General features: G+C 44.3%; 1 protein-coding gene across 3 annotated transcripts in view; it reads left to right on the top strand.

Annotated features, from left to right (window-relative positions):
- Nucleotides 1-18,668, top strand: part of ZNF512 (zinc finger protein 512) — a 174,347-nt gene extending 155,679 nt beyond the window's left edge. For all 3 annotated transcript variants that reach the window (XM_085613325.1, XM_085613326.1, XM_085613324.1), the window contains 3 exons: nt 103-165; nt 13,707-13,805; nt 14,964-18,668. In XM_085613325.1, coding sequence (XP_085469451.1) covers nt 103-165; nt 13,707-13,805; nt 14,964-15,509 — 708 coding nt within the window. In that variant the 3' untranslated portion in view covers nt 15,510-18,668. The remainder of the gene's footprint in view (nt 1-102; nt 166-13,706; nt 13,806-14,963) is intronic.
- The last annotated feature ends 6,708 nt before the right edge of the window (nt 18,669-25,376 follow it).

Here is a 25,376-nt window from a genome sequence, read left to right as displayed (position 1 = left end):
GTCTTACAATGTCTCATGTTGCAGCTGTATTGTACTTGAGGTATGTTTGATTGCCCTCAAAAATCTTTTGTTATATATAAATAGTCTTTTTTGGCCTTTCAGGGTTGTGTATCAGTGTACAGCAGCGTCTCTGGATTGAAGGCTCACCTCGGCTCTTGTACACAGGTATTTTCCTCTTGCTGGAACAATTGTTGTTGAATTTTCAACTTGTATGCATTAAATTAAGAGGATCCTTAAATTTAGGTCATGGGACTTCATGTGCTCAAGTGATTACCGAAAAATCCCCTTTGTGTGGGTTCTCACCTTTTTTTTTTTTTGTTTAGTCACCTGACTTTTTACTAGATGTCATTGCTGGTTTTCGACTCTCTGTACTGGGGCTAACAAGACCCCAGTTCATGTGCTCTGACCCCTAACACATGTTGAAATTAGCTTCATTCCTAATTGGCATATTTAACTTATCTAAAAGTCCCTAATATGTGGTACAAAGTGTACCAAATGGCTGTACGGTAAATGTCACTAGTGGACTGCAGCACACATTGTGCCACCACTAGAGTGACAGTGCAAAATGTGACTGCAGGCCGGCTACTGTAGCTTGTCTGTGTAGTTTTAAAACTGAAAATTCGGCCTGTCAAAATAACAGATTTTGACTGGCCTAAACCTCCCTTTCAAAATTTTAGTAAGTCACCCTCGTGTAAGCCTTAATGCCCAGTAAGGCAGGGTGCATGGTACTTAAAGGTAAGACATGTACATGTTTAATGTAAAACATGTCACTGCAGTGATAAATCCTTAAAAGCTATTTTCATTGTAGCAGGGTTAACTGTTCCATACGAAAGCAGTGGGATACGTTATTAAAGTTAATAAAGTTATCTCTGCCTAGGAACCAGTTTTATTGATTTTTTTCCACATGAATTTGACTGTGAAATAAAAACAACCCCACTGGAAGTCAAATAGGGCCAGGTGTACGAAAGGATTTCGCATTTCTTAATGGACCGAATCACAATTTTGGTCCATTAAGAAATGCTAAATTGCCTTTTGCCTTGTACAAAAGCCTAAAGGTGGTTGGAAAAAGCAATTTCTATCCAGTAGAAATCACATTTTGCGATTCCCTAAATAGGAAATTGCAAATAGGTATTTCCTATTTGCGATTCATAAGCGCAGGTACAGATCAATTCCGAAATGCGTATGGGGCATTTAGGAAATGCTATAACTATCGACTCCAAAGTTAATGATATTCATGTGCAACTTAAAAAAAGCACTCCAAAATGCTTTGTATAAAGTGCCGTGTAGGGCACTCATCCTCCTAGGGCATTTGTGCGCTTTACATGTGCACTGCTTTTTTGGGGGGTGCATCAATGGGGGCCCTTAGCCCCATAGGCACCCTTTGTTTTGATTTTCCAAATTTGTGATTTGCTATGAGTAAATCGCAAATTTGGAAATACAAAACCATTTGAACCGATGGGCCTACTCTGTAGGAATCATTTATTTTTGTACATTCCATTTTGCATTTCCTAAATAGGCATTTCTTAGGATTTGCTATTTATGAAATGCCAAAACGGAATTTGGTGCATCTGGCCCACACTCGTAGGGTTAAAGGCATTCCCATGATGGATTAGACCCACCCGGAACTGCACCCATCATCACCATCCCCGATGGTATCCCCACCATGACTAGTTATACTGTAAACAGCGTATCTACACCAACAGAGCACGATACAAAGGTGTGCCTCCCTGGACACAACATCCTGTAACCAATTTTCATCCATGCACTTCCATGTGCCCCATATTTTGTTAAATTTTTTTGGGTAGCCCCTTGTCTTTATATGTTTGTTCCTCTGCCCACATGCACCAGTCGATGTTGGCTTCCCATGTTCCCACCGTCTGGGCACTATCTCTTCCTCACCACTATACAGTATCACGCTTAGCCACCATTAGTGCCACATTGCAGAAGAGAAGTGAGTATCTGTCCAGAGTTTGTTCCCCCCAAATTCCCAATATGACCACTTGAGAGGGCGAGCATGAGTGATTTACCTAGAGCCATTCTGCGTTGCAACCCTGTCCAGAGCTTTCGGACCCTTGGGTACTCCCACATGGTGTGCATGAGTGTGCCTATCTGATAACAGCCTTTCAGGCACTTGTCACTGGCAATTCTACCCATTGCATATAGTCTAGTCATGGTATAATAAGCACTATCAAACAGCTTCCCCTTCCCAACTCTCTCTCAATGTGGCCATTGGGGGTAGACTGCAAGCAGCGTGGTGTATATTAGGGATATAGCATATCAGTTTAAAGGGGCTTCCAAGATGCTATATTCACTGGGTTTTTGTCTGCTCTTTCAGAGGCCAAGCCAATACTAAAAAGTTAATTCTTGGGCCTTTAAAAAAAATTATTATAACAAATCAAATTAATTGGTAAAGTCGTATTTGTAATAAATATTTTGCAAAGAGTGTACTTTAAAGTTCCCTTTTACCTTACCTAAAGCCTTTAGAAGCTCATGTTCATAAGCAACTGCCACCCCGGATCTGAATAGCTCCTTGGTTAAATGTAAACTTGCTTCCTGAGCGGAGACAAAGGCCTCGGGTGTGGGTAGGTGTTCAGTTCCTCAAACAGCATGTCCCTCTGGTCAGTGCCCAGGAACTTAATTAGCTTCAAAGAGGCCTCCCCTGTCACAGGGAGATGTTAGCCGACACCTGGACAGGGCCGTCTATTGTCCGCCCTGTCAGCCAGGCACCAGTCCGATTGGGAGAGTAGCTGCCTCATAACTAGTTTGAAGTGATCATAGAGTCGACGTTGCTTATTTCCTTGGCCACACATCTGGGATGGAGAAAATAGCTCTGCACAGAAGAAACATTTTTCCATGTTGTATTTAGGTAGAGATGGGCACTGTGGGATTGTTTGCAATAGGGTACAACTGAACTTTTGCAAAAGTGGGCAGGATTATCCAGGGAACTTTTTCCCTATCCGTTAGAGAGGGGCCAGGAGTCACTTCCACCCACAGGCAATTGCCATACATAAATGTGGCACCTGTAGGCACCCTCTTCAGAACATTACTGGGGGGAGGATGTAGCCTTACATCGAGAGCAGCCGACCTCGAAGCTGGGGAACCGGGTTCGAGTGTCGGCAACGACGCTCAACATCCTGTGATTCTGGCCAAATCACTTAATCCCCCTATGCCTAACAAAAATTAATGTGTCCTATGTAACGCAACTAGTGCTCATGTAAAGCGCTCTGATACCTGATATTCTCTGGTCTAGTCCGCGCTATATAAAACTCTTTCAAAAATTGTTTTTTTTAAATAATAATAATTACTGGGTCTGTGGTAGACAGAAAAAGCACACCGCCTGCTGTTCAGACCTGTGAGGAGACCTGAAAGGCTGGACCTGCTCCCATTTGTACCCAGGACAAAGAAGTGGACTCCACAGGTCAGTTGCCTGAACTTCTGTTGAGCTACAGGGACACAACGAGTGGCTAGAAGCCCCTTTCTTGAAGAGCCCAGCTGGCCAGTTCCAACTGGTTTTTCCTCTAGACACTGTTGGTGGCTTCTGTTGGAGTGCGTCTTAACGCTAAAGTGCTGTTCCTGAAGTTATGGGACCCTTGGCTATGTCAGAGTGTACACCTACAAACATCCTGAAAACCTGGGAATTTAAATCTTTTTGGCTTCAAAATACTCCGGAGGACCGATACACACGTGCCAAGTCAATCCGATGACGGTGCATTGCTGCTGGGCCAAAGATTCAGGTTGTTACAACTCAGAACTTTCCTAAAGCAGCAAATCAATTTCGGCGGGGCTTCGCCGGGAGGCTCTCTGGCCTCATTGAGCCCTGGTAAGATACTGCTTTAAGCTTTGTCCTGCTGGAGGTATCCAAGCTCCAAAAAAGTGGCTAAATTTGAAGGTAGATCTTCTCACTGAGCAAAAGCCACAAAAGTGTCCGGCTGCGAGGGATCTTTCTTGGGTTTGAATTTTTAATTTCTCCCACTCTGAGCTCTACCGCAAAAGTCAACGGCTTCAATGGCACTTCATCCAACAGCTAATCATCCTCATGGAGCCCATCTCGGCCATAGCCTGCTGCCTTACAGCTCTGAAGATTGTTGCCTTCTATTTAAGAGAACAAATCAGAAAGTAAAACTTCCGACTTGGGACAAACCTGATGTCTGTATCTGACCCACGCTCCATTGCATTCGGCCATAAATTGCACCAAGCTACCCGTCAAGTGCAACGAGATGACCTCGGTTGGCTCTTCACTCGTTTTGGTGCTATTTTCATTTAATACTTTAAATAGTCCTATCTGCTCATCCCTTTAATAGATTTTTGTTATTTTGTTATTTTTATTGTGTTGTTTTTTCAACTTTTTAACTGTTTTGATGTTTCCAAACACTTTACACATTTTCGTCAGTCAATCCTTTTTTTAAATTTTTATTAAAAATTATAAAAGTACACATAGACAACAGACACATCATAAAAATGTTAAAAAGTGTAAACAATCATAAAAGGCTCAATATAAAAAATATATAAATTTCACATTATAAACCAATATTGAGTACTATTTGTTAAGCAATACTGTTACAATATGTAATTAAGCCCTGTTAAAAACTATCTGGGTTAACCAATACATCATGAAGTGCACAAAGTGTGATTACCAGCAGCATTTCAAGCATTCAATCTCCAGAGAGGATTACCATATGTGCCAATTTTGTACTGGTCATGAAATAGCCCGCGACATATATATCTCGACTGAATAGCATAGCTTTACTGTGGGTAGCCTTTGGAGAAACTCCAGAGCAGCCCTACACTGCTTTATCCCGGCCTGCTTCAAGAGTGGTAAAATGTATACAGACCTCAAGTCAGAGTAGTATTTGCAAAAGATGACAAAGTGCATAGTGCTCTGTGCAGATAATCCAGCACAGGGACAAGCTGCCGTGTATCAGGTAGGCCACCAAGAAGTAGGCAGTTTTAAGGCTCCTATGTTGTATATCTTTCACCCATAAAAGGTACTGCTCAATACCAAGAAAACTTCTAATTGGTGTGTGAGCCATAGCCGCGGGCAGACCAATGTTTTTGCCATCCTTTGTTCTGCACATTTATCTAGTAAGGCTTTTACCAGATGTTTCTGGAAGCAGGCCCTAAAGATGCTAGGGTTCAAGAACAGCTCATCTAGGGCCAGCAAATTGCAGGTCTTGGACATATATGCCAGCCAGGGTATCTTTGGGCTCTTTTCCAGTGCCCGACAATCAGTCAGGACTGCACAATTTAAAATGGTGGTCTCCTTCGTCCTTATCTTTAACCATAAGAGTTGGGGCATTTTCTTAAGTGAAGCCTGTCTGCTTTACTCAAATGCTACCAGAGACTGAGCTCTGGTCTAAATCATTGAAACCTTTACTTGACCTACCAAGAATAGTGACGTTATGGTTTGTGGTGCACTACCTTCCACCCCAACTAATAATCCACTTTCTTATAGCGATCATGAAAATTCTTTTTTTCTTCTTTCTAGATGATATCTTGAGCACTGCAGTCTGAAAATGTTCACTTACTTAGAGAATTACAGAAGTGTTGTTGGTAGATCAGTTTCAGAAGGAAACTAATGGATGAGACAGACTCCTTAATCAACTTCTGAAAGGCCCTGAGGATGCAAAGTTTTAGAAAGCACATGAATCTGAAGCTTGCGTAATTTATTTTTTGCTTTTGGTTTTTATGCCCTAATTATGATGGGTATGCCCAGATGTGGACCCCATGATCGCTGTGTTACTTGAATCACGCTATACCTGGCTGATGAGCTTTAATAAGGGCCAAAACCGGTCCTCGGTTTCTTGTGTTTCAGTTCAGGGAGCACATGGCCTGGCAGTTCGGGCTGAGCTGTTCCCATATGATTTGCAAATCTCTTCGTCCATACTGAGGTGGCATGGTGGGTGAAAAATGATGGCTTCGGATGCGACCAGAGCGCTTGCCAGTATTCTGAGATTAGTTCAAGCATTCCATCCACCACCTTGTTTTTGATGCCCTAAGTGTGACGGAAATGCCAGGCGTGGGTCCTGAGCTCACTGTGCCACTGGAACCTAGCTACACATAGCTGATGAGCCCTAATAACAGCAAAACCGGGCCTTGGTTGCTTGTGTTCCAGTTCAGGGAGGACCTGGCCTGGCAGTTTGGTCTGGACTGTTCCCATTTGAGCAAGGACTAGACTGATTTGCATATGGCTGGGTCCAAACTGGGGTGGCATGATGGGCGTAAAACAATAGATTGGCATGCGGCCCAAGCAATTGTCAGTGGCTGATATAAATTCCATCCCCCACCCTGTTTTTGATGCCCTTTGATAAAGCACACGTCACTCTTCTTGCAATTATAACTGCTGTGCAGTGGAGAGTGATCGGGCAGAAATGTTAATGAGGATTTCTAGATTTGAGGATGGGGTTCCTCAGAAAAAAGTATGATTTGGCATGATGTTCTCGGGTTTGGAAGTAGGAAGTCTTGCTAGGTCAATTTTATTTCTCATTTATATCAAGCCTTGGCATAGTCGTCTTGGCTTTCAAAAACCATTGGTTTGGCAATGCCTGTTTGTAAAACATAGTTAAAAATATTGGAAAAAGAAACATTTCAAAATGGTTGGCTGTGTGTCTTATGGATGCAGTGGCAGCCATCTTGGAATGTGCTGACTTGATGAGAAGTACCGGTTCCAAGATAGCCGCCACCGTGTCATGATGCATGCACGTTTTTGGTCGGACATCTTGAAAGTGGTTTCGCGAAAGAAAAAGCACAGATATGCATGTATGCACCAAAATTAAAGAAGCGAGTTGGTCTGTCATAGCGTGCGGCTGGTAAGTTGTTACAGAAGAACAATGAAAAGCGGGGGAGGGGTGGGAGATCAGTGGTGAGGTGTAAGGGATTATGGGGACAAAAAGCAACAGAGGAGCATGGAAGGATGACAGGAACTGGCGGGGGAACGGAAAGCAACAGAAGAGCAGGATTGTTGGCAGAGCAACGAAGGAACAGGCGGAGACGCGAAAAGCAACAGAAGAGTGGGGAGGGATGGCAGAACAATGGAGGACAAACTTGCACAGTGGAGCAGTGGCAAGGGGCTAGAGGAAGGAAAGCAACATTATGTTATGTTATCTGGTGTTTTATTGAGCGCTCAGCTACTCAAGCAGAGTGTCCCAGCGCTGTGTACTGCTGGGGAGCCCATCCTGGCTTTCCCTGTGAGATGGTCCCTTACTGGGCATCTCCAAGGTGAAGACCAAGCATACCGGGCGCTGATGGGGCCGTAAGTGGAGATTAAGCAAGCTATTGCCCAGAGTTGCTGAGTGTGATCCATGATTAGAGTAGGCAGCGAGGCGAGAATTATCGAGTCCGCTGACCTTGGCCCAAGACCCTGCCGCGTCGGGAATCGAACCCTGGTCCCTGACTGACCTCTGCTTCCGGGTCATTAATATTGAGAGGTGAAAGAGCAGTGGAGGTGGTGTGGGGGGCAGCACCAAGCTGGGCAGAAAGGGAATAAAATGTAAAACACACGTGCAGAGGGAGAGAGAAAGATCGTGGGCCTGATTCACAGAAGTAATTCACAATATTGAGCGGGTTTATATTTTGAGTAGGTTTACTATTTTTCAGTATTCACAAACTGCACTCTTGAAGTAACTGACACTTCTATAATACATTACACTTTTGTAGTAAGTCCAGCACTGCACCTGGCCAACCACTGGTACTGCAGCACTCTGCTATAGTAGGCAATGGAGGTAGAGGCTAACTACAAAAGTGTAAGTTACTACAGAAGTGCAGATTGTGAATACCGAAAAGTAGTAGCCTTAGTCAAAAGTGTTACTACGGAAGTGCAGGTTGTGCATCAGAACCCATGTGCTCCAGTGGAAGGCTGAAAGAAAAAAGAGTTTCATGATTGTAATAAGTGGAAGGACACAGCTCATCTAAACTGAATCACTGCAAAACAGCAATGCTTCTGGGGAAAAACAAACCAAAAAGAGGAATGGAAGCTATCCAATAATAAGCAAGAAAATGAGATGAATATCACAGCCAATCAATGATCAACAATGGGTTCACACATTGGTGTTGTACGCAGTGGTCTTCTGGCCTGAGGTTTAGGCAAGAGCAAAAAAGAGCTCTGGTTGTCCCCCACCAACTACTGCGTAATCTCGCCACTAAATATTGACGGGAAATGCTTTGCTTTTGTGCAAGAGCTGAGCTGTTATCCAGGACTAGGAGTAAAGCTCTTCTGTCCATTTATCAAACTGAGTTCAGCTACATTAGTTAATTGAAACATAAAAAACCCTGATTGCTCCTCCCATAAACCATCACACGATGCACATGAAACGAACGCCCCTGATTGTAAAACTCATTCAGGGGTTTTTTTTTAGTCAAACTTCGACTGCGTGGATCTCAGCTTACTTTGAGCAAAATTAGCAAGATGAAGCATCCCCACCCCACCTCCTCCATTTCGTAAGCAACTATGGCATATACACACAAACCTGCGTTAAGGTTGCTGCCTCTGTCACTTCCACTGAAAAAAAGAATATTACAGTATAAGATCAGGAAATGGGTGCAGTTTTAGTACCCCTGCTTCTTAACCTTTATGTTTCAGATCTAGGTTTTCCCCTTAAGCAAACTCAGAATATCTCCCCCCCCCCCTAATTTGGGAGGTCAACTTTGGACAGTCCTGTGATATACCTTTGATACAGTCCTACTGGACAGGACTGCGGTTGACTTACAGAGGGCTGTAAGCACTGGGTGTACATGGCTCAGCTGATAAACTTGCAGTTAATTTTGATAGGATGAATGGTGGTTATTTTTGGTCATAGGCTTTTGAGAGCAGAATGATGGCCCTCGGCAATAATGGTGCTAGAATGGGGGTCTGCGTATAAATATATGGTTTGAAGAGAGAGGTGTTTTTTAACCAGCATTTATTATCCCTCTGAACAAAAGCAACTGCTTTAAAATTTGCTTTTTAAAATGTAAGTATACACCTCACCGGGCCCATTTTTAACACCAAGTATCTACGTGAACTTGGTAAAGCTTATGCCTGGACTGAGGTGTGGTTTAGTTGTATTTCCAGATTAATTCACACAGTGAATGACATTGCACAGTGTTGCACCGTTCTTTTTGGTGTCTCTCAAATTCACCTGGAGTTGAGGTCATGTACATCAACATTTGATGTGAAGTCAGATTAACATTGGATGCTATTTTAAAATGTACTCTGGCGTAAGTGTAATAAGCCAGGTTTGGCCGGTTTCAAGTCATGCACAGAGTATTTCTTGAAAGCCCTGCAATATCTACATATAGATCAGATTTGGGGGAAACCATTACACCATACTGAATTTAAGAGGTTAATGTGCGCTCAATCCAAACGCATTTCTCTTAGAGCAGATCTGATTAGCGTACACCAAGGAGGCAAGGCATGCCTGGGTGATTCTACTGTCGTGTACTTAAGGCTTCCTTCAAAAATATTTGACTATTCTGATTTCACTGGTGCAAAAGCATAAATTAAATTGCCTACAATTTCATCATCTCTGTGTTTAGGAATATCACACTAGCTGGAATACATTTAATGTGGTTCCATGCATTGATTGTGCACCTTGTTTGTTTATATGTTTATGTCCTCTGATTCTGCGGAGGAAATTACTTTTAGTACTTATTCCCGCCTTAGTTTCAGAAGTTGCAGAGAGACTGTAATCGCATATTTGAAAAGTGCTAACCCACAGTGATCTAGATGCTTTCTAACATTTGTGGATTACCTTAAATCTTTAAACTTGTACCCACGATTAAGCATTGTACTATAGTACTTTTAGTCAAAGCATTTATAATGACTTTTAAAGTTCTCATAGTTGTGTTACTAATGTATTTTTAGTTTGTGTAGTGAAGGCCATGGTTCACAGTGGCTTTTATTAACTTTGTAATAAATAAATAACGTTGGAAAATTGAGGAAGGATAAATAGCCTCTTGAGTTTCAATGAGATGGTTTCAATGAGACCATGGTCAGAATGGATATTAGTTATTTTTCATAAATGAATACCTCCCGGGTAGATGTGGCTCCGTGGGAAGGGACTTTGGGTAAAACATCATCATAAATCTACACATTTGTATCTACAAAAACAAGAAAATGTTGTTGTCAATCTCTCTCTTGAAGGTAAAAGCTGTGATTTTCTACAATCTAATACTGTTGCTAGCGCTGTACAGTGATGGTAACAAAAGTGTCTGGTTTTCGTGTTACGTAGCTCAAGTTATTGATTCATTCTTTGTGGGTTTTTGAATGGGCCTTCAAAGGTGCCAGATTTTTAAAGTTATCTTCATTTTTCTTGTGTGTCTTGTATCTTAAAATCGAAGGGTGCCTGAGGCCACTGTTTAATGGTGAAGTAATAATCGTCAAAGACCACTTGTGTAGATTAGTGATTAGCTAAATGTTTGTTAGATTTTTTTAGATGGAATCCAGCATTGATAAAACCTGGTGGGATGGTGGGTATTTTATGTTTAGGAGTTTTATAGAGTGTGTTATTACCCACAGTGGGGCATCCTCCGTTCATTGGTGACCGTTGGGATGTCAGGCAGCACTCTGAAGTTATTGCACTCTCATACTCAAATCTTTATGAAACACATAAATAACGGAACTGGTGTTGTGTTGAACGACTGGCAGAGTCATCAGGCTGCTTCAGTTAGATTCCACCTATGATTTATAGGAGATTAGTTAAGGCAAATTTGAGGCCTTGTGTTAGGGGTGAGACCGAAGATATGTTGGTTGTCTTAGAGGGTGAATACTTCCAATAGATGTGTGGTTAGATAAAATCAGATGAATAAATATTATATGTGCACTGGATGTAGTGGTGATCAGCTCTGGATAGTGTAAGATGTTTTCATGATTTGGGTCTCCGTCTATTGAGCGCTTTAAGAGATGGAGCAGCAAGCGAATCAATTCATTCAAACAAGGTGTTGTGCTTTAGAGCGTGTGGGTCCTCGCTTTTGAAGTTAGTAAACATGTTTCTGCTCAAATTACATTTACATTAGCGCTAGAAGTGTGGGTGCTGCAAAAAGAGAGGATGCTTACACTAACACGCTTTACAAGTTTCTTGAAGAGACAGCTCCGTTTGGAGAAGCTTTCTTCTAGTCTTGCCTGCGGTAAAGACGTTGCCAACCAGTTGTGAAGGAGAAAGAAGTAGAACTAAGATTATTGATCGTCCCAATAAAGGTCCTTTTTCCTTTATCCATGAAGAACGGGTGGGTAGATTGTTCCCTACCCTCCATTAGCACCCAGTGGTGCCAGTGGATGGCTGCCTTTATAGAAACAGATTTTCGGTCTGCTTGCATAAATAGCCCTCTGTCTTTGTTGTGATTTGTAGATCGCTCTTCTTTATCCTTGAAATATTATTGATTAATGAATGAATGCACTTGAATATTGTGACCATTGTATTCATGGGAAGAAACTTCCTGGTAGGAAGAGCCTTGATGAAGGATGCCTCAAACAAGGTGTTTGTTTTTTTCTGACGGCTGGACGGTTCAATAAGTAGATTTGTAGAGCGCTACTTGTCACCCATGATGGTATCCAGGTGCTGGAAGCTTTGTTAGCTTAGTTGCAGATGGGTCTATTAGAAGATTTTTTAATAGAGCATTTTAGGTTGTTGTTGTAATTGATGCTCTGTCTATAGGTGCATTTGAGGTTGCGTCACAGGTCTTAAGGGTGATCCATTTGTATTGATTAATAATTTACTGTATTTTCTAAGCCCAGTCCATTCTTTTCCATGAAGGTGTGTGAGATGGCAGCTCGTGTCTTCTCCAGAGGCAAATTCCAGGAGTCTGTGCTACTCCACTCAACATTCTTGTTCCTCTTTGCTTGAAGCATGGTTTAGCTTGCAAAGCTGGACTCTTCAGAGGATCTTGTCCATGGTTGGTTTCCACTCCTGCCCATCTTCCATTCTGTGTATTAAACAGTTCTGAATCAGAAGAAACATGTGAGTGAGGCTGGTTCTCGAAGTGCTACAGCCTTCTTCAAAGTAAAAACACTCTCCAGCCTTGGCCAGCTGAGGTTCTGTTTGGTGACCTGCGCCATTGAAGCACGGAGGCGTAGAATCATATAGGATGAATATGGGTACAGCAGGTCCGAGCCAAGGTAGTGCCATTTCAGGAAAGTGGTGAACAGATGAAACGAAATATGGTATTTGTTGGAGCGCACAGCTACCCAAGCAAGAGTGTCCTGGCGCCTGGACAGTGGGGATAGAAAGAGTGAAAAAGACCCAGTTAGTAATTAAAAAGCCACGTTTTTAGATTCTTCCTGAAGGAAAGTAGGTCGGTGTTTAACCTCAAGGCCTCCGGAAGGCTGTACCATAGTTTCTCACCTAGGAAGCCAAAAGATCTGAGTATATGTTACAGTGTTTGGTCCAGGGCCGCCTGCAGTGAGAAACATAATACTGTCAGTACCTTTATTTCCATGAGCAAGTGGCAAACCTTAGTAGTGCTCTGAGTATATGTTACAGTGTTTGGTCCAGGGCCGCCTGCAGTGAGGCCACATAAATACTGTCAGTACCTTCATTTCTGCATGAGCAAGTGGCAAACCTTAGTAGTGCTCTGAGTATATGTTACAGCGTTCGGTCCAGGGCCGCCTGCAGTGAGGCCACATAAATACTGTCAGTGCCTTCATTTCTGCATGAGCAAGTGGCAAACCTTAGTAGTGCTCTGAGTATATGTTACAGTGTTTGGTCCAGGGCCGCTGCAGTGAGGCCACATAAATACTGTCAGTGCCTTCATTTCTGCATGAGCAAGTGTCATACCTTAGTAGTGCTCTGAGTATATGTTACAGCGTTCTGTCCAGGGCCGCCTGCACTGAGACCGCATAAATACTGTCAGGGCCTTCATTTCTGCATGAGCAAGTGGCAAACTTTAGTAGTGCTCTGAGTATAAGTTACAGTGTTTCGTACAGGGCCGCCTGCTAGTGCTCTGAGTATATGTTACAGCGTTTGGTACAGTGCCGCTGCAGTGAGACCACATAAATACTGTCAGGGCCTTCATTTCTGCATGAGCAAGTGGCAAACCTTAGTAGTGCTCTGAGTATATGTTACAGTGTTCGGTCCAGGGCCGCCTGCAGTGAGGCCACATAAATACTGTCAGTACCTTCATTTCTGCATGAGCAAGTGGCAAACCTTAGTAGTGCTCTGAGTATATGTTACAGTGTTTGGTCCAGGGCCGCCTGCAGTGAGAAACGTAAATACTGTCAGTGCCTTCATTTCTGCATGCGCAAGTGGCAAACCTTCGTAGTGCTCTGAGTATATGTTACAGCGTTCGGTCCAGGGCCGCCTGCAGTGAGGCCACATAAATACTGTCAGTGCCTTCATTTCTGCATGCGCAAGTGGCAAACCTTCGTAGTGCTCTGAGTATATGTTACAGCGTTCGGTCCAGGGCCGCCTGCAGTGAGAAACATAAATACTGTCAGTGCAGTTCATTTCTGCATGAGCAAGTGGCAAACCTTAGTAGTGCTCTGAGTGTATGTTACAGCGTTCGGTCCAGGGCCGCCTGCAGTGAGGCCACATAAATACTGTCAGTGCCTTCATTCCTGCATGCGTGTGGTCCAGAGTCTGGAGACTCTAGTCTAGTGTGTGTTTTTTAACTGCATGTAGCAGTGCTGTATACATTCCTATCTCCACCTCATCAGCCATTAGTTACATGAGAAAAGGTGCTAAATATTACCATTTCTTTCTTGTAATTATTGTTTTTTCTTTTTCCCTTTATCTCAGGGAGACTTTGTGGCCGGGAAATACAAGTGCCTCATTTGCGACAAGGAGTTCGGCTCTGAAAGTGGTGTCAAGTATCACATCAATTGGGCACATTGTGAGGTGCGTGTAAGCAGATCTGTGCCTCGACAATCAAACACCTGGATACACCTCCCACCCAGTCTCGCTACTGGTTCTGCTCACTTTACCATGTTCTTTGTGTGACTGAAAAGCAGTAGCTGCTTTCTTTAAAACACAGTCCTCTATTCTTTGATTGACATTGTGTCACACAGATCCAGCCCTGGCATCTATTCTTGCACTTTTCTTATACAACAGAGACCTTCTCGGAAGTATCTCTCATACATTCTGGAACTCTTGCTGCACAAAACAAAGTGTAAAAGTTCAAATACTGATCCTGGTGTCTCCTCCTTTGTGTGTATAAAATATGAACCCAAACCTTGGACATTATTAATATGATCTCACTATCGAAGCTCTCCTTCCTTGTTTACCTACCCTGGTCAGTGTGCTGGTGTTTTGCCATTGCACGTCTGCATCCCTACCTGCTATCTTCCCAGACTCGTGTCTCAGCCCCTCCCCTGCTAGTTTCCTTTCCTACTCCCCACTCACCTGTTCATTGCACTTACAGTCGACCACCCCTCAGCTAACAGCTGCATAACGCTCAATGCATCAAAGACTGTCCAGTTATTTCTCCTTGTGTACTCCTGGACAGCTGCCTCCATTCCCTGGCCTCACGCCCACTGCCGCCTGGTCGACAATCTGCTAGTTCTTCTGCCACCCCTGTTTTCACTCCACAAGAAGGCAAACAAAACCACTGCCAGCTTCACTAATGCAGCAGCCTTCTCTGTGCTCGCCCCCTCTGCTCCTCCAGCCTCCACTACTCCTTCCGTCATTTAAAAAGGTACTCATTAATTGTACCCACTTCCTCCCCTTCTTTATACCTCTGCACCCTGGTATGGGGAGGTTCAGCCCACTTCACCTACTGGCTAATCTAAAAACTCCCAGGTTAGAGTTCCACAATCCAGAATCCATGGGAAGTCAGAAAGTGGATTTTCTTTTACGTCTCTTGCAAACATAAATGTACCATGAGGTTTAACAGCTGTGATACTTATACATATTGTCATCTCACCACATCTTGTGTACACACATAAATATGACACTGTATCGTACTTTCACATCTATTGTGCATAATTATGCCCCACCCGTCGCAAGCTTGAATCTTATTAATACATTACCCCATGCTGTCCTTTTTTCTTATTTTAGGAATGGTTTGTAGTAAAAAGCAAATCAGCTCAAAACTTTGACAGAATGTTGAAAATGCAACCGGACGATGACAAAAAGAAAGTGAAGAAGAAAAAGCAGGCCTCTAAAGGTGGGAGGAAGAAAGGAGCTGTTAAGAAACCCATTGTTTCTGAGGAGGAACTCCCGAAACCCACCGTCATTAAGAGCGAGAGTGAGCGAATGAGAAGCGTGCCCTCTGAGAGTGACAGTGAGAGCAGGGCGAGCAGCCCCAACAGCATGGAGGAGGAGATCCGGTCGGTCATCTGGAGAGCACGGCAGCCCATCGTGAAACCTGCCGCCTTGACCCCCTTTAAGACCGCAGAGGTGAAACCAGGGTTCATAAAGGAGGCTGTGCTGAAACCAGAACTGGGTGACACGACAGAGCTCAAGCCTGGGCTCAAGACAGCAGTGCTTAACCCAGGGCTGGGCAAGACAACAGAGCTCAAGCCAGGGTTGGCTAAAACCACCACGCTGAAGCCAGGCCTCATAAAGGCAGCAGTGCTAAAACTCGACCGGAAACGCAAATGAGAATTTGGAATAGTGCACCGACATTTGCTACTTTGGACCAGAAACTTGACAATGAACTGTTAGTCTTCTCTTAGAGCGGCTTTCCAAGCAATGGTGTCTTATCCCTTGATGCTGCTTCCCAAGGAGAAAAAGCTACTTCTCGCTAACACACTCTGTGGTGTGTCCGTAACACCACACTTTGAGTAGGCCTCTGGCAAGGTACCTCTTTTCAGTGAAATGTTGTTTGTTGTTTAATATCCCTCTTTTACAGTGTGTTCAATAACAGCCTGGTCCACCCCAGTCATTAGTAGGTACAGTGCATTTCTCTCACCTTATTGTTACACCCCCACACCCCTTTCATCGCCGAACGAGCTTCCCAGCTGAACTTTATGATGTTCTTTAGATCTCCCAGAAGTGTTCCCCCATACTTATTCATATATCCAGCCCCTCGAACCCTTCTACACGATGCACAGTGTAATTGAACGTTCAGGAGACCTGACATGCAGCGTCCCTCACATCAGTCCTATTATCTCCACTAAGCAGAGAATCCTACTGCCTCTTTCCTCCATGGTAATCTCTAAATCTGGTTATAAAGTATTCTCACAGTGCTTTAGATTTCTTTCTTCTTAACTTCTTAAATGGCTCTGTTTGTTTTTTTTTATGCCTTTAGGGGCCATTTTTTAGTCTTCCAAAGTTTGTTGTCAGGCAGGGGTTACTACTGAAGATTATTTTCAGTGGAGCACCAGTCTGGGTAACATTATGTAATTTGTACTGGGTGTGATAGCTGCTTCATCCCTCAGTGTCATGGTTTGAGGCATTAATAGTTCTATGACTGTGACATGAATGATTCTCTTCTTAGTACCAACAGTACTGCAGCCCAGTTTGTAATACAGCCATCTCTCCACTCCTGAGCATCATTTTGGCCATAAAATTATGTCCTTATGGCTGAAAAAGAAGCTACAGGAATAGACCCTGCATTTGTTTACAGGACAGCTTATTTCTGTGTCTTTTTATTTCTGTCCACAAAGGTAAAACTATTGCTGCGGTGGGAATGACCTTTTATTGTTCTACTTTAATATTTTGCCTAAAACTTTAAGGAGTGCCTCTATGCCCTGGTGTGTCAGTATCCACATGATGCACTGATCTATTTTGTGGAAATGGTTGCTGTGTGATTGGCTTAGAACTTAGCGGTGATAACTTAGAGACAGGGCTTAAAGTTGTTTTTTGTGCAGGAAGTGTGTGGTTGATTCATTTGTAATGCACCTAGGGCTTTGGCTGCAAACACAATCAACATCTATTGTGCAGAAGAACAAAGGGTTGATGCTACTGTCTTACACTACATTGTGAGAGGGTGGGCTAAGAGAGTGAATTCCCTGAGGGAAACTCTATGCCTCCCAGCTCTCTCCCACTCATGTTCTTGCATCTCCAGGGACTGCTCACCACCTTTCACCCCCCCCCCCCCCCCCCCCACTACAGCACTCCAACCTCTCTTCTCCCAGGACCATGTTTTCAGGTCGACAGGTGTTGCTTTCATTAATTTCTGCCTACTCCACAACTCCTACATTGTAAATGTTTGTCACTGACTTTATCACCACCTCATGCCACACACTCCATTTTAAAATCAGGTTCCCTATTTTTTTTTCCTTAAGATTTGATTTGCTTCGAAGTGTAAAATTGTGTGTCCTATATTTTGGGAGTGTTCTTGGTTCTGAGTCTGGTGAGTATTTTTAGGGGGCCCAAGGAAGGTATACTAGTGTGCAGCTGCAATGTGTTGCAGCCTTCTCACCTCACTGTATCTAGCACCTGGCAGACGCTCCCTGTGCTCTGGGTTGCCACCTCTGTTACACACACTCTTTTGACATGCCCTCTTTCTTTCACAAGCCTCCTCTCCCTGTCAGGCTGTGCTGCAGGTGCCCTCTGGAGCCTATTCTCCTTCTGCCCTCAGATAAACTTTGTCATGACACTTCTTTATCTCACAACACTTTTTCCCATCTTTGTGTGTGTGTGTGTGGATTGCTGCTATACTTGTTCTTTTTGGGTGCAGGGGAATCTTACATGGGAGATGCATAGTACTGTAGCTTGTGTACATATTTGAGAGAAGGATGTAAGCTAACACTTGTGCTGCACCATCCAGTGTGTGTGCAGGACTGTACTGATGTGGTCTTTAGTCTACCTGTCTAGTTTGTGCTAGTGGACTTTGCACCACCGCCTCGTTTTTGTGTTTTTGCTTCTCAGTTGGGTATACTTTAGTGTGTGTGTGTGTGTGTGTGTGTGAGAGAGAGAGAGAGAGAGAGAGGACAGTATTTCTGTACTGTAACTTTGTGCAGCATATCTGTTTTGTGTGTTTAATATAATAAGCATGTGAAGGAAGCGTGCACTTCTGCTTTCGTTGTACCTGTTCTCTGTGTGAGGGACATTTGCACTGCTGCTGCCCATACTGTTCCTGCTCTGTGGCGGGTCGCGTCCAAAAACCTTTTCAGTATACAGAAAACACTGAACACCTGCCTTTGTCACCTGCCTTTGTCATTACCTATATTCCATGAAATACTGGTCCAGGTGTTCCTTACTGTACCGTCAAATAACTTAAGGAATGCAAGAAACTCCGTAGTTTGTACACTTAATAACGGCTGCTAACTTCGCTTTTTCATGGAAAAAGTGAAATTTTTATAGAATAATCCCACTATTAATTCACTTTATTGATCCACTGGTTTTGGTTTGAATTAAGACTGCTTTTCCAGTAAACACCTTATTGAAAATGCCACCTGGCTATCACTACATTACTGCTGTCTTCTATTCCAATAAAGTCGCTGCAATCCTTTCACCATGGGTTTTGTTGCTGAGGTTGTGTTTCTTCTGGGTATGTGTACTTCACTAAGCTGCGTTTTAATAGTAAGCCTGTTTGCTGTAAACTGTGCTATTGTTTCCCACTTGCCTGGGGGACACGAGAAATGCTCAACACTTAACTATGATTACAGTGAAGTATATAGAAAAATTCATTTGGATTCCAATAGTGTGGCTCACTTTGCCTGTTGTTCGATTCAAAGAGTTTGAACATGTATATATCGTAATGCAAAATAAATTCCTGAATTCCCACAGATGAACTTACTTCCAAACCAGTTTCTTTTTTGATAAATCCTGTTACCGAATAACAACTCTGTAGAATAAAAACAAATAGTTGTATTTTCTATTTATCTGTGAGCTCATTTCCTGTGTCTTTCACTGTTATTTATCTAATAATTTCCATCTGTGAATTCTGTGCAGTCTCTTGTAACAGGCGTTTGTTTCACTGTGTGACGATGAACTCACACATGCTGGAGTTCCTGGGTCGCCATGTATGCTTACTATAAACTGAGCTTGTATTGTCTGATTGGTCGTTGCAGCCTGCAGGAACATCTAGGTCCCTCCCAATATAAGTTAAAGCCTGGTTGGTTGGGGACGCCAGCTCATCCTTGGTAGCTCTGCACTGTATTGCCCACTCGTAGGGCAGACCTTTAAAATTGCAGAGCTCTCTGTGCTTGAGTGAAACCCGCCTCGATCTTCTACTGATTTTTTACCAGCGTCCTCTGCTGAAAGATCCTGGGTGGATCCCTAGCTTTTGCAGCATAAATCCTTTTCTGGATTCACATGCTGTGCATCTATTTCGCCATCTTATGGTTGGGTCCGGAATCATGTTTTGTCCTGTCTTTCTCTCTCTTTTTTAGTGGGTATCATCAACCACAATTTGGTGGGAAGTTCATTCCTTGTGTGTCTTTATGCGCCCCCCTCCCTCCTCCCCCCCCCGGGAAGTTCCTTTGCGTCGCTGCTATCTTCAGATTCTTTTTTCTGCCATTGGGACTGGGAAGCACACCAGAGGAGCTCTGAAGAATCTTCATGGATCTGCAGAGAAGAGCAGGAAAAAGGGTACAGAAAATCACCAGAGGCCAGGAGGGACATCGAACCCCCGGGAGGAGAGCTCCCTCGGTGAGGAGGACCCTGTTGCTGGAGGATACGTGGCCAAAGAATGCAGAGGAGAGGGACAGATAAGGGATATAGAGAACATCCTCTTTATATTCTGTCCAAACTGCCACCACAGGTTCGCACAGAGGGATCCACACGAGTTCTGTAACTTGTGCCTTCTAACGAATCTCAACCTCGAAGACTGCCATGGTTTTTGCCCTGAATTCGTGCCGAAGACTCTCATGGCCAGCCTGAAGCAGCAACTCACACATTACACCATTACCAGCGACGACGAAGAAGCCGAGCCGGCATAGGGAAGGGAGTCGGACACCGAATGGAGCGTTGTCAATGTCAAAACAAACAGAGTCCCTGAGGAAAGCGGTGAGGGACACCAAAAAGTGGAAGTGAACTAAAGACCCATAAGGCCACCTTGGCATCGAAACAATCGATGACTGAATGTCAGCACAAACGCAAAAAGCTGCACCGGTCCAACCAAACAACATCAATGTTGTCAAGCCTTCAAAATAAGGCTTGACACCAGCAGGCGCAAAGGAGATGCTGAAGGAAAGAACGAGGGAGACAAATGACATGGAGCCAATTGTCTCGAAGAGGAAACCCTCCTCGGCGACTGACACTGAACTTTTGCTCCAGGTCGAAAGGAAAAGACGCCGACTCGATTGGCATTGAGGTACCATCGACGCTGGAAGTGCACTAGGAAGAAGAGGAGGACCTCTTCGATCACGAGGAGGAAGAGTCCACCGGGCAGAGAAGCAGAGCCAGTTCGACGACGAGTGACATGGATCACAACCCCAGATCCCCTGAGCATGGAGTTGACAGCTACCATTCGAAGCCCTCGCCCCCAGACGACCTGTCCATGTACAATGGACTAATCAAGAGGACAGTAGACAAATATGGGATCCAGCTGGAGGATCAGAGGGCGAAATCATGCTTCCTTCTCTATTCCTGCTCATGCTACCCAGGATTATAGACTAGGGCAAGGAAGCCTTTAAGGAACCAGCCACAGATAGGGCGATTGCTCCTTGAGTGGAGAAGAAATAAGAACATTCTACTCAAGACCCCCAATACATCAAAGAGAATGTACTGGCAGACTCTATCATAATGGTCACAGCCAGAAAAAGGAATAATACCCCCCACATCGACTGGTACACTTCCAGAGAAGGAAAGCAAGAGGATCGACTTGGGGATAGGAAGATGGAAAGGGAGGCAGTGATGCAATGGAGAATTGCAAATTCCAGCACTTTCCTCTAAAGATATGGCCACCAGCAATGGGAAGAAATGGAAAGTCTGAAGCAGCACCTCCCAGAGGAGCTCCAGAAAAGAGCCAAAGCAGAAACCGATGAGGGCACGAACATCGCCACCTCCTGCCTCAAGTCTGCGTTGGACGCCTCTGATACTCTAAGCAGACAGATGTTTACGGGCAACACACTGAGGAGGCACACATGGTTCAGGTTGTCCGGATTCAAGGCCTAAGTACGGACTTTGTTTATAAAAATGCCATTTACAGGGGAGGCTCTCTTCGGGACCGCCATGGACGAAGCACTCTAGCAATCAAGAAGTACAACGAAACCTCTAAGTCTATGGGGCCTTACAGTTTAAAGGGTCCTTCGGGAGGGGAGGTAACCCCGACAAAAGACCAGCAGGCAAAGCGGGTTTCTCAACAACCCAGCAACAGCACCAACAACATTACTTCAACCAACAGGTCACACAGCAGCCTGCTCAGCAGCAGTGGCAACACCTGGTGAGGCAGCCCATTCGTGGAAAGCCCAGAGGTAGGAGATAACCCGCGAGAGGAGGACCTACCAAGGTGCTCAGATGACCAACACCCCCACCACAAAACATCAGTGGGGGGGAAGAATAGAAGGATTCCTCCAGGAGTGGAGGTCAATCACCTCAGACAATTGGATCTTAAACATCATAAAACACTGCTACTGTATAGAACTCATAAAACCACTGCCTCATGTCCCCCAAAGGCAAGAACATTAAGGGGATAGACAGTCACACAGTTGCGAGAAGAGGTCAGGTAAATCATTAAAAAGCAGGCCATAGAGAAAGTCCCACAGAGGGAAACAGGCAATGCCATCTACTCAGCATACTTCCTAGTACCAAAACAAGACTTAAAACGGAGGCAATCCTAGACCTCGGGTACCTAAACAAGTTCAATCAAACTAAACATTTCAAGACGACAATGTTGAAAGAAGTGATCCTGCTCCTAAGAAGGGGACAATATCTGGCCACATTGGACCTAAAAGATGCCTACCATCACATACCAGTGAACCACAGGAACAAGAATCCTTGTGTCCTTGTGGACAAAGTGCACTACCAATTCAGAGAGCTACCTTTCTGGATAAAATCCGCACCAAGGGAGGTCACAAAATGCCTAGCATCAGTGACTGAAAACCTGAGAAGACAGGGTATACATGTCTATCCATACCTGCACGACTGGTTGGTAAAGGCAAACTCAAAACAAAAATGCCACAGGGACAAGCAAATAGTCATCAGAATACCCCCATAATCTTGGGTTTCCCATAAAACATGAAAAGTCATCACCACCCGAAGGTGTTCCTGGTGGCAACATTGGACTCAAGGACAGGTCAAACATACCCATTTCCCAAGAGAGTGTCGGCAATAGTTAAGCAACCGCTCCTCTACCAGAAGGGACAGCCTCTCGACAGTGAGGACTGTCACAAAGCTGAAGGGCTTGATGGATACATGCATTCCACTCATACCCATATGCAAGACGACCTATGCGACCCATACAGGAATGGATTTTGGTCACAAACCACGGGGACCTGGTAGGATCTAGTGGTTTTCACATCAAGGATTTAAAAGGAGATAGAATGGTAGAACCTGATGCATTTTAGTGTAGGAAGACCCTTCAAGTTACCAACTCCCATGGTGACCATGACAGCAGATGCGTCCCACAAGGGCTGGGCAGCGCACATGGGGAATCTGAAGATCAGAGGTCTCTGGAGCCCGGTCAAAGCTGTGAAACACATAAGCTACCTGGAATGAAAGACTGTCTTTCAAGCGCTAAAAGCATTTTAAGCGCATGTGACCAGTCAGGCAGTGCTTACTCAGATGGACAACACAACGACTATGTTCTACCTCAGCAAGCAGCGGAGAACAAAGTCGTTCCCATTGTCAAAACTAGCACAGGAGATATGGAAGTGGGCAATCCAACGGAACACAACCCTGGTAACAACGCACATCCTTGGGAAGCAGAACACAGAAAAAGACAGACTGAGCAAGCAAGAGAACATGACACACAAAGGTGAGATAAAGCAGGAAGTGCCGGACAGAGTGTTCAAACAGTGGGGAACGCCAAACATAGATCTGTTAGCAACCCCGGAAAATACAATGTGCCTAAACTTTGTGTCCAGGTTTCCACACCACCAGTCTGAGGGGAATGACCTGTTGATAAACTAGTCAGCGAGATTTGCTTATGCCTTTCAACAATTCCCCTGATCCCAAGAGTTCTGGATAAGGCCAGACCACCAGGAACATCGCTCATACTAATCGACCTGCAATGTGCCAGACAGACATGGTAGTTGGATCTACTAGAGATGTTCAAAGGACAAATCAAGGAAAATCAGGACCTGTTAACCATGCAGAACAGGGAAGTGTGTCACCCAGAGCCAGCCATACTCAGCCAAGCGGTGTGGAGCCTGAAAACCTAGAGTTTAAGCACCTCCAGCTGCCCCCAGGACAATGGAAAACCTGAGGGAGGCAAGCAAACCGAGCACCAGAAAGTGCTACGCAGCCACGTGTACCAGATACATCCACTGGTTCTACGACCAAGAAGGACTAGAGGTAAGAACAGAACACGGAACGGTGCTAACACACCTTACCCACATACTAGACTGCGGCCTACCCTATGCATCACTAAAGGTCCACCTGGCCGCCATAGTTGCACCAGGGGAACAACAGAAGACCGCCTTTTCACACTACAAGTAATGAAAAGATTTGTGTAAGGATCAATGAGAGGGGCACCACCGAGAGCAGCACCCATGTGGAACCTGAGTACAGTGCTCGCGCAACTCATGGCAGAACAATTTGAACCAATGCACAAGATGGAATTGAAGATCCTAACCCTAAAGACCGCCATCATGTCACTCTGCACAGGCAGCGAGCTGCAAGCATTGGCAATCCTAGAACCATATCTTCAAATCCACAAGGACAATGTTATCCTGAGAACCAACCCGAATTTCCTACCAAAGGTGGTTACACCTTTCCGCATTAACCAGAGTATCCTTATCCTGCTGACAGCCTTCTTTCAGCACCCTAAGACTCAAGAAGAGATGGCACTTCATACCTTGGATGTGCGAATCGCACTCATGCACTGCCTACAGGAGACGCAAGCAATCCAGAAGGGGAACCAGCTATTTGTCTCTTTTGCCAGGGCTAGCAGCGGTACCCCAGTAACCAGAGGGACAGTTGCACGGTGGATAGTGAAACCAATGAAAGCATGCTTTTCAGGGACAGAAAGACCCTACCCACATGCCCCAGGGCAGACTCAACCAAGAACAAGAGCGCAACCGCATCATTCCTGGTGAACATTCCACTGGCCGACATCTGCATGGCTGCAGCCTGGTCCTCCCCAAACACCTTCATGAAACACTATTCTGTGGACATCCATTTGAACAGTGAAGCACAAGTGGGACAAAAAGTACCACAGCACCTCGTTGACAATTCTCCCACATTGCAACCCATCCTTCCTGGAGCACCAAACATAGCTACGTAATCAGATGCACAGCATACGACTCCAGAAAAGGATTCATGCTGCAAAACGAAATGGTTACTTACCAAAAGGAGTAGTTCTAGTGCCTGAAGAGTTTTCTGGATTCACATGTGACCCTCCTGCCTCCCCAGAAATGGGGGAAATGCAAACAGGCAAGGAAAACGATGATTCGAGACGAGAGCAAGTTATAAAAAGAAAGAAAATAAGGGAAAAGGAGAAGGAGAAGGAATAAAAATAATCTGAAGATGGCGGCAAGGCACAGGAACATCCGGAGGGCTGTTTGAGAATACCCTTACCACCAAATGGTGGTCGACAACGTTCACACACAAAAAAAAAGAGAGATAAAGACAGAAGAAGACAAAACACGATTCCAAACCCAACCACTAGATGGTGGAATAGATTCGCAGCATCTGAATACAGAAAACTCTTCAGGCTGCAAAACTACTGCTACTGGTCAGTAACCATTTTGTTCTTCAACATAGGATCTTCACTGATAATCCTAAATGTAGAATATTCCCTCCTGCTTGCAGGTATGACTTCCAAATCATCATCCTCATCTTGAAATTGAGTTAATAGCTGCCATTTTCCCAAAAATGTTACGTACAACCGCAATAGTATCAGGTTTTCGGCTTAGTATATTCTTCCAATTTCTTTCCCACAAGGAAAGTGTTTTGTCAAACTTTTTTCTACTGCATGTATCTTGTGGAGCATCGTCTTGGTAGTGTTAAATGTGAAAGATAAATTGTCTCAAATGTACTGGTTTTTACTTATAAGTGTCAAGTCGAAAATCTTTGGTACGTTTGTGAAGTTGCAAAGTTTGGCATAGACCTTCATGAAGGTTACAAAGGAGGTAAATCCAGCTTGGCACACCTCTAGTTCAAATCTTCTTCGGAAACTCATCATGTGGGCAGTAGTGTATTGAAGTGGTCTTTCACAGACATCAGTGCTTCAAGATAGAATCCCCTGGCATTTATTGGCTTTAAGCCCAGGACTGTGAACTTGTCCAAAAACACTCAAAACCTGCAGATGTGTTGCAGACCTTTTGCACTAGACATCTATATGCTCTCTGAAGTGGGTGCCTTGGAAACACGAGGGAATACTTGTGGCATTTTAAAGTCACAGGTGAGCTAAACCAGACTTCAGTGTGGCCATCGTGCACATTGAACAAGTAAATGAAGTCCACCACCCATATC

The sequence above is a fragment of the Triturus cristatus genome, chromosome 6, assembly GCF_964204655.1.
Source record: "Triturus cristatus chromosome 6, aTriCri1.1, whole genome shotgun sequence".
Taxonomy (NCBI): Eukaryota; Metazoa; Chordata; class Amphibia; order Caudata; family Salamandridae; genus Triturus; species Triturus cristatus.
The sequence above is the reverse complement of the archived record's forward strand: the minus strand, read 5'-3'. Positions and strand labels throughout refer to the sequence as shown.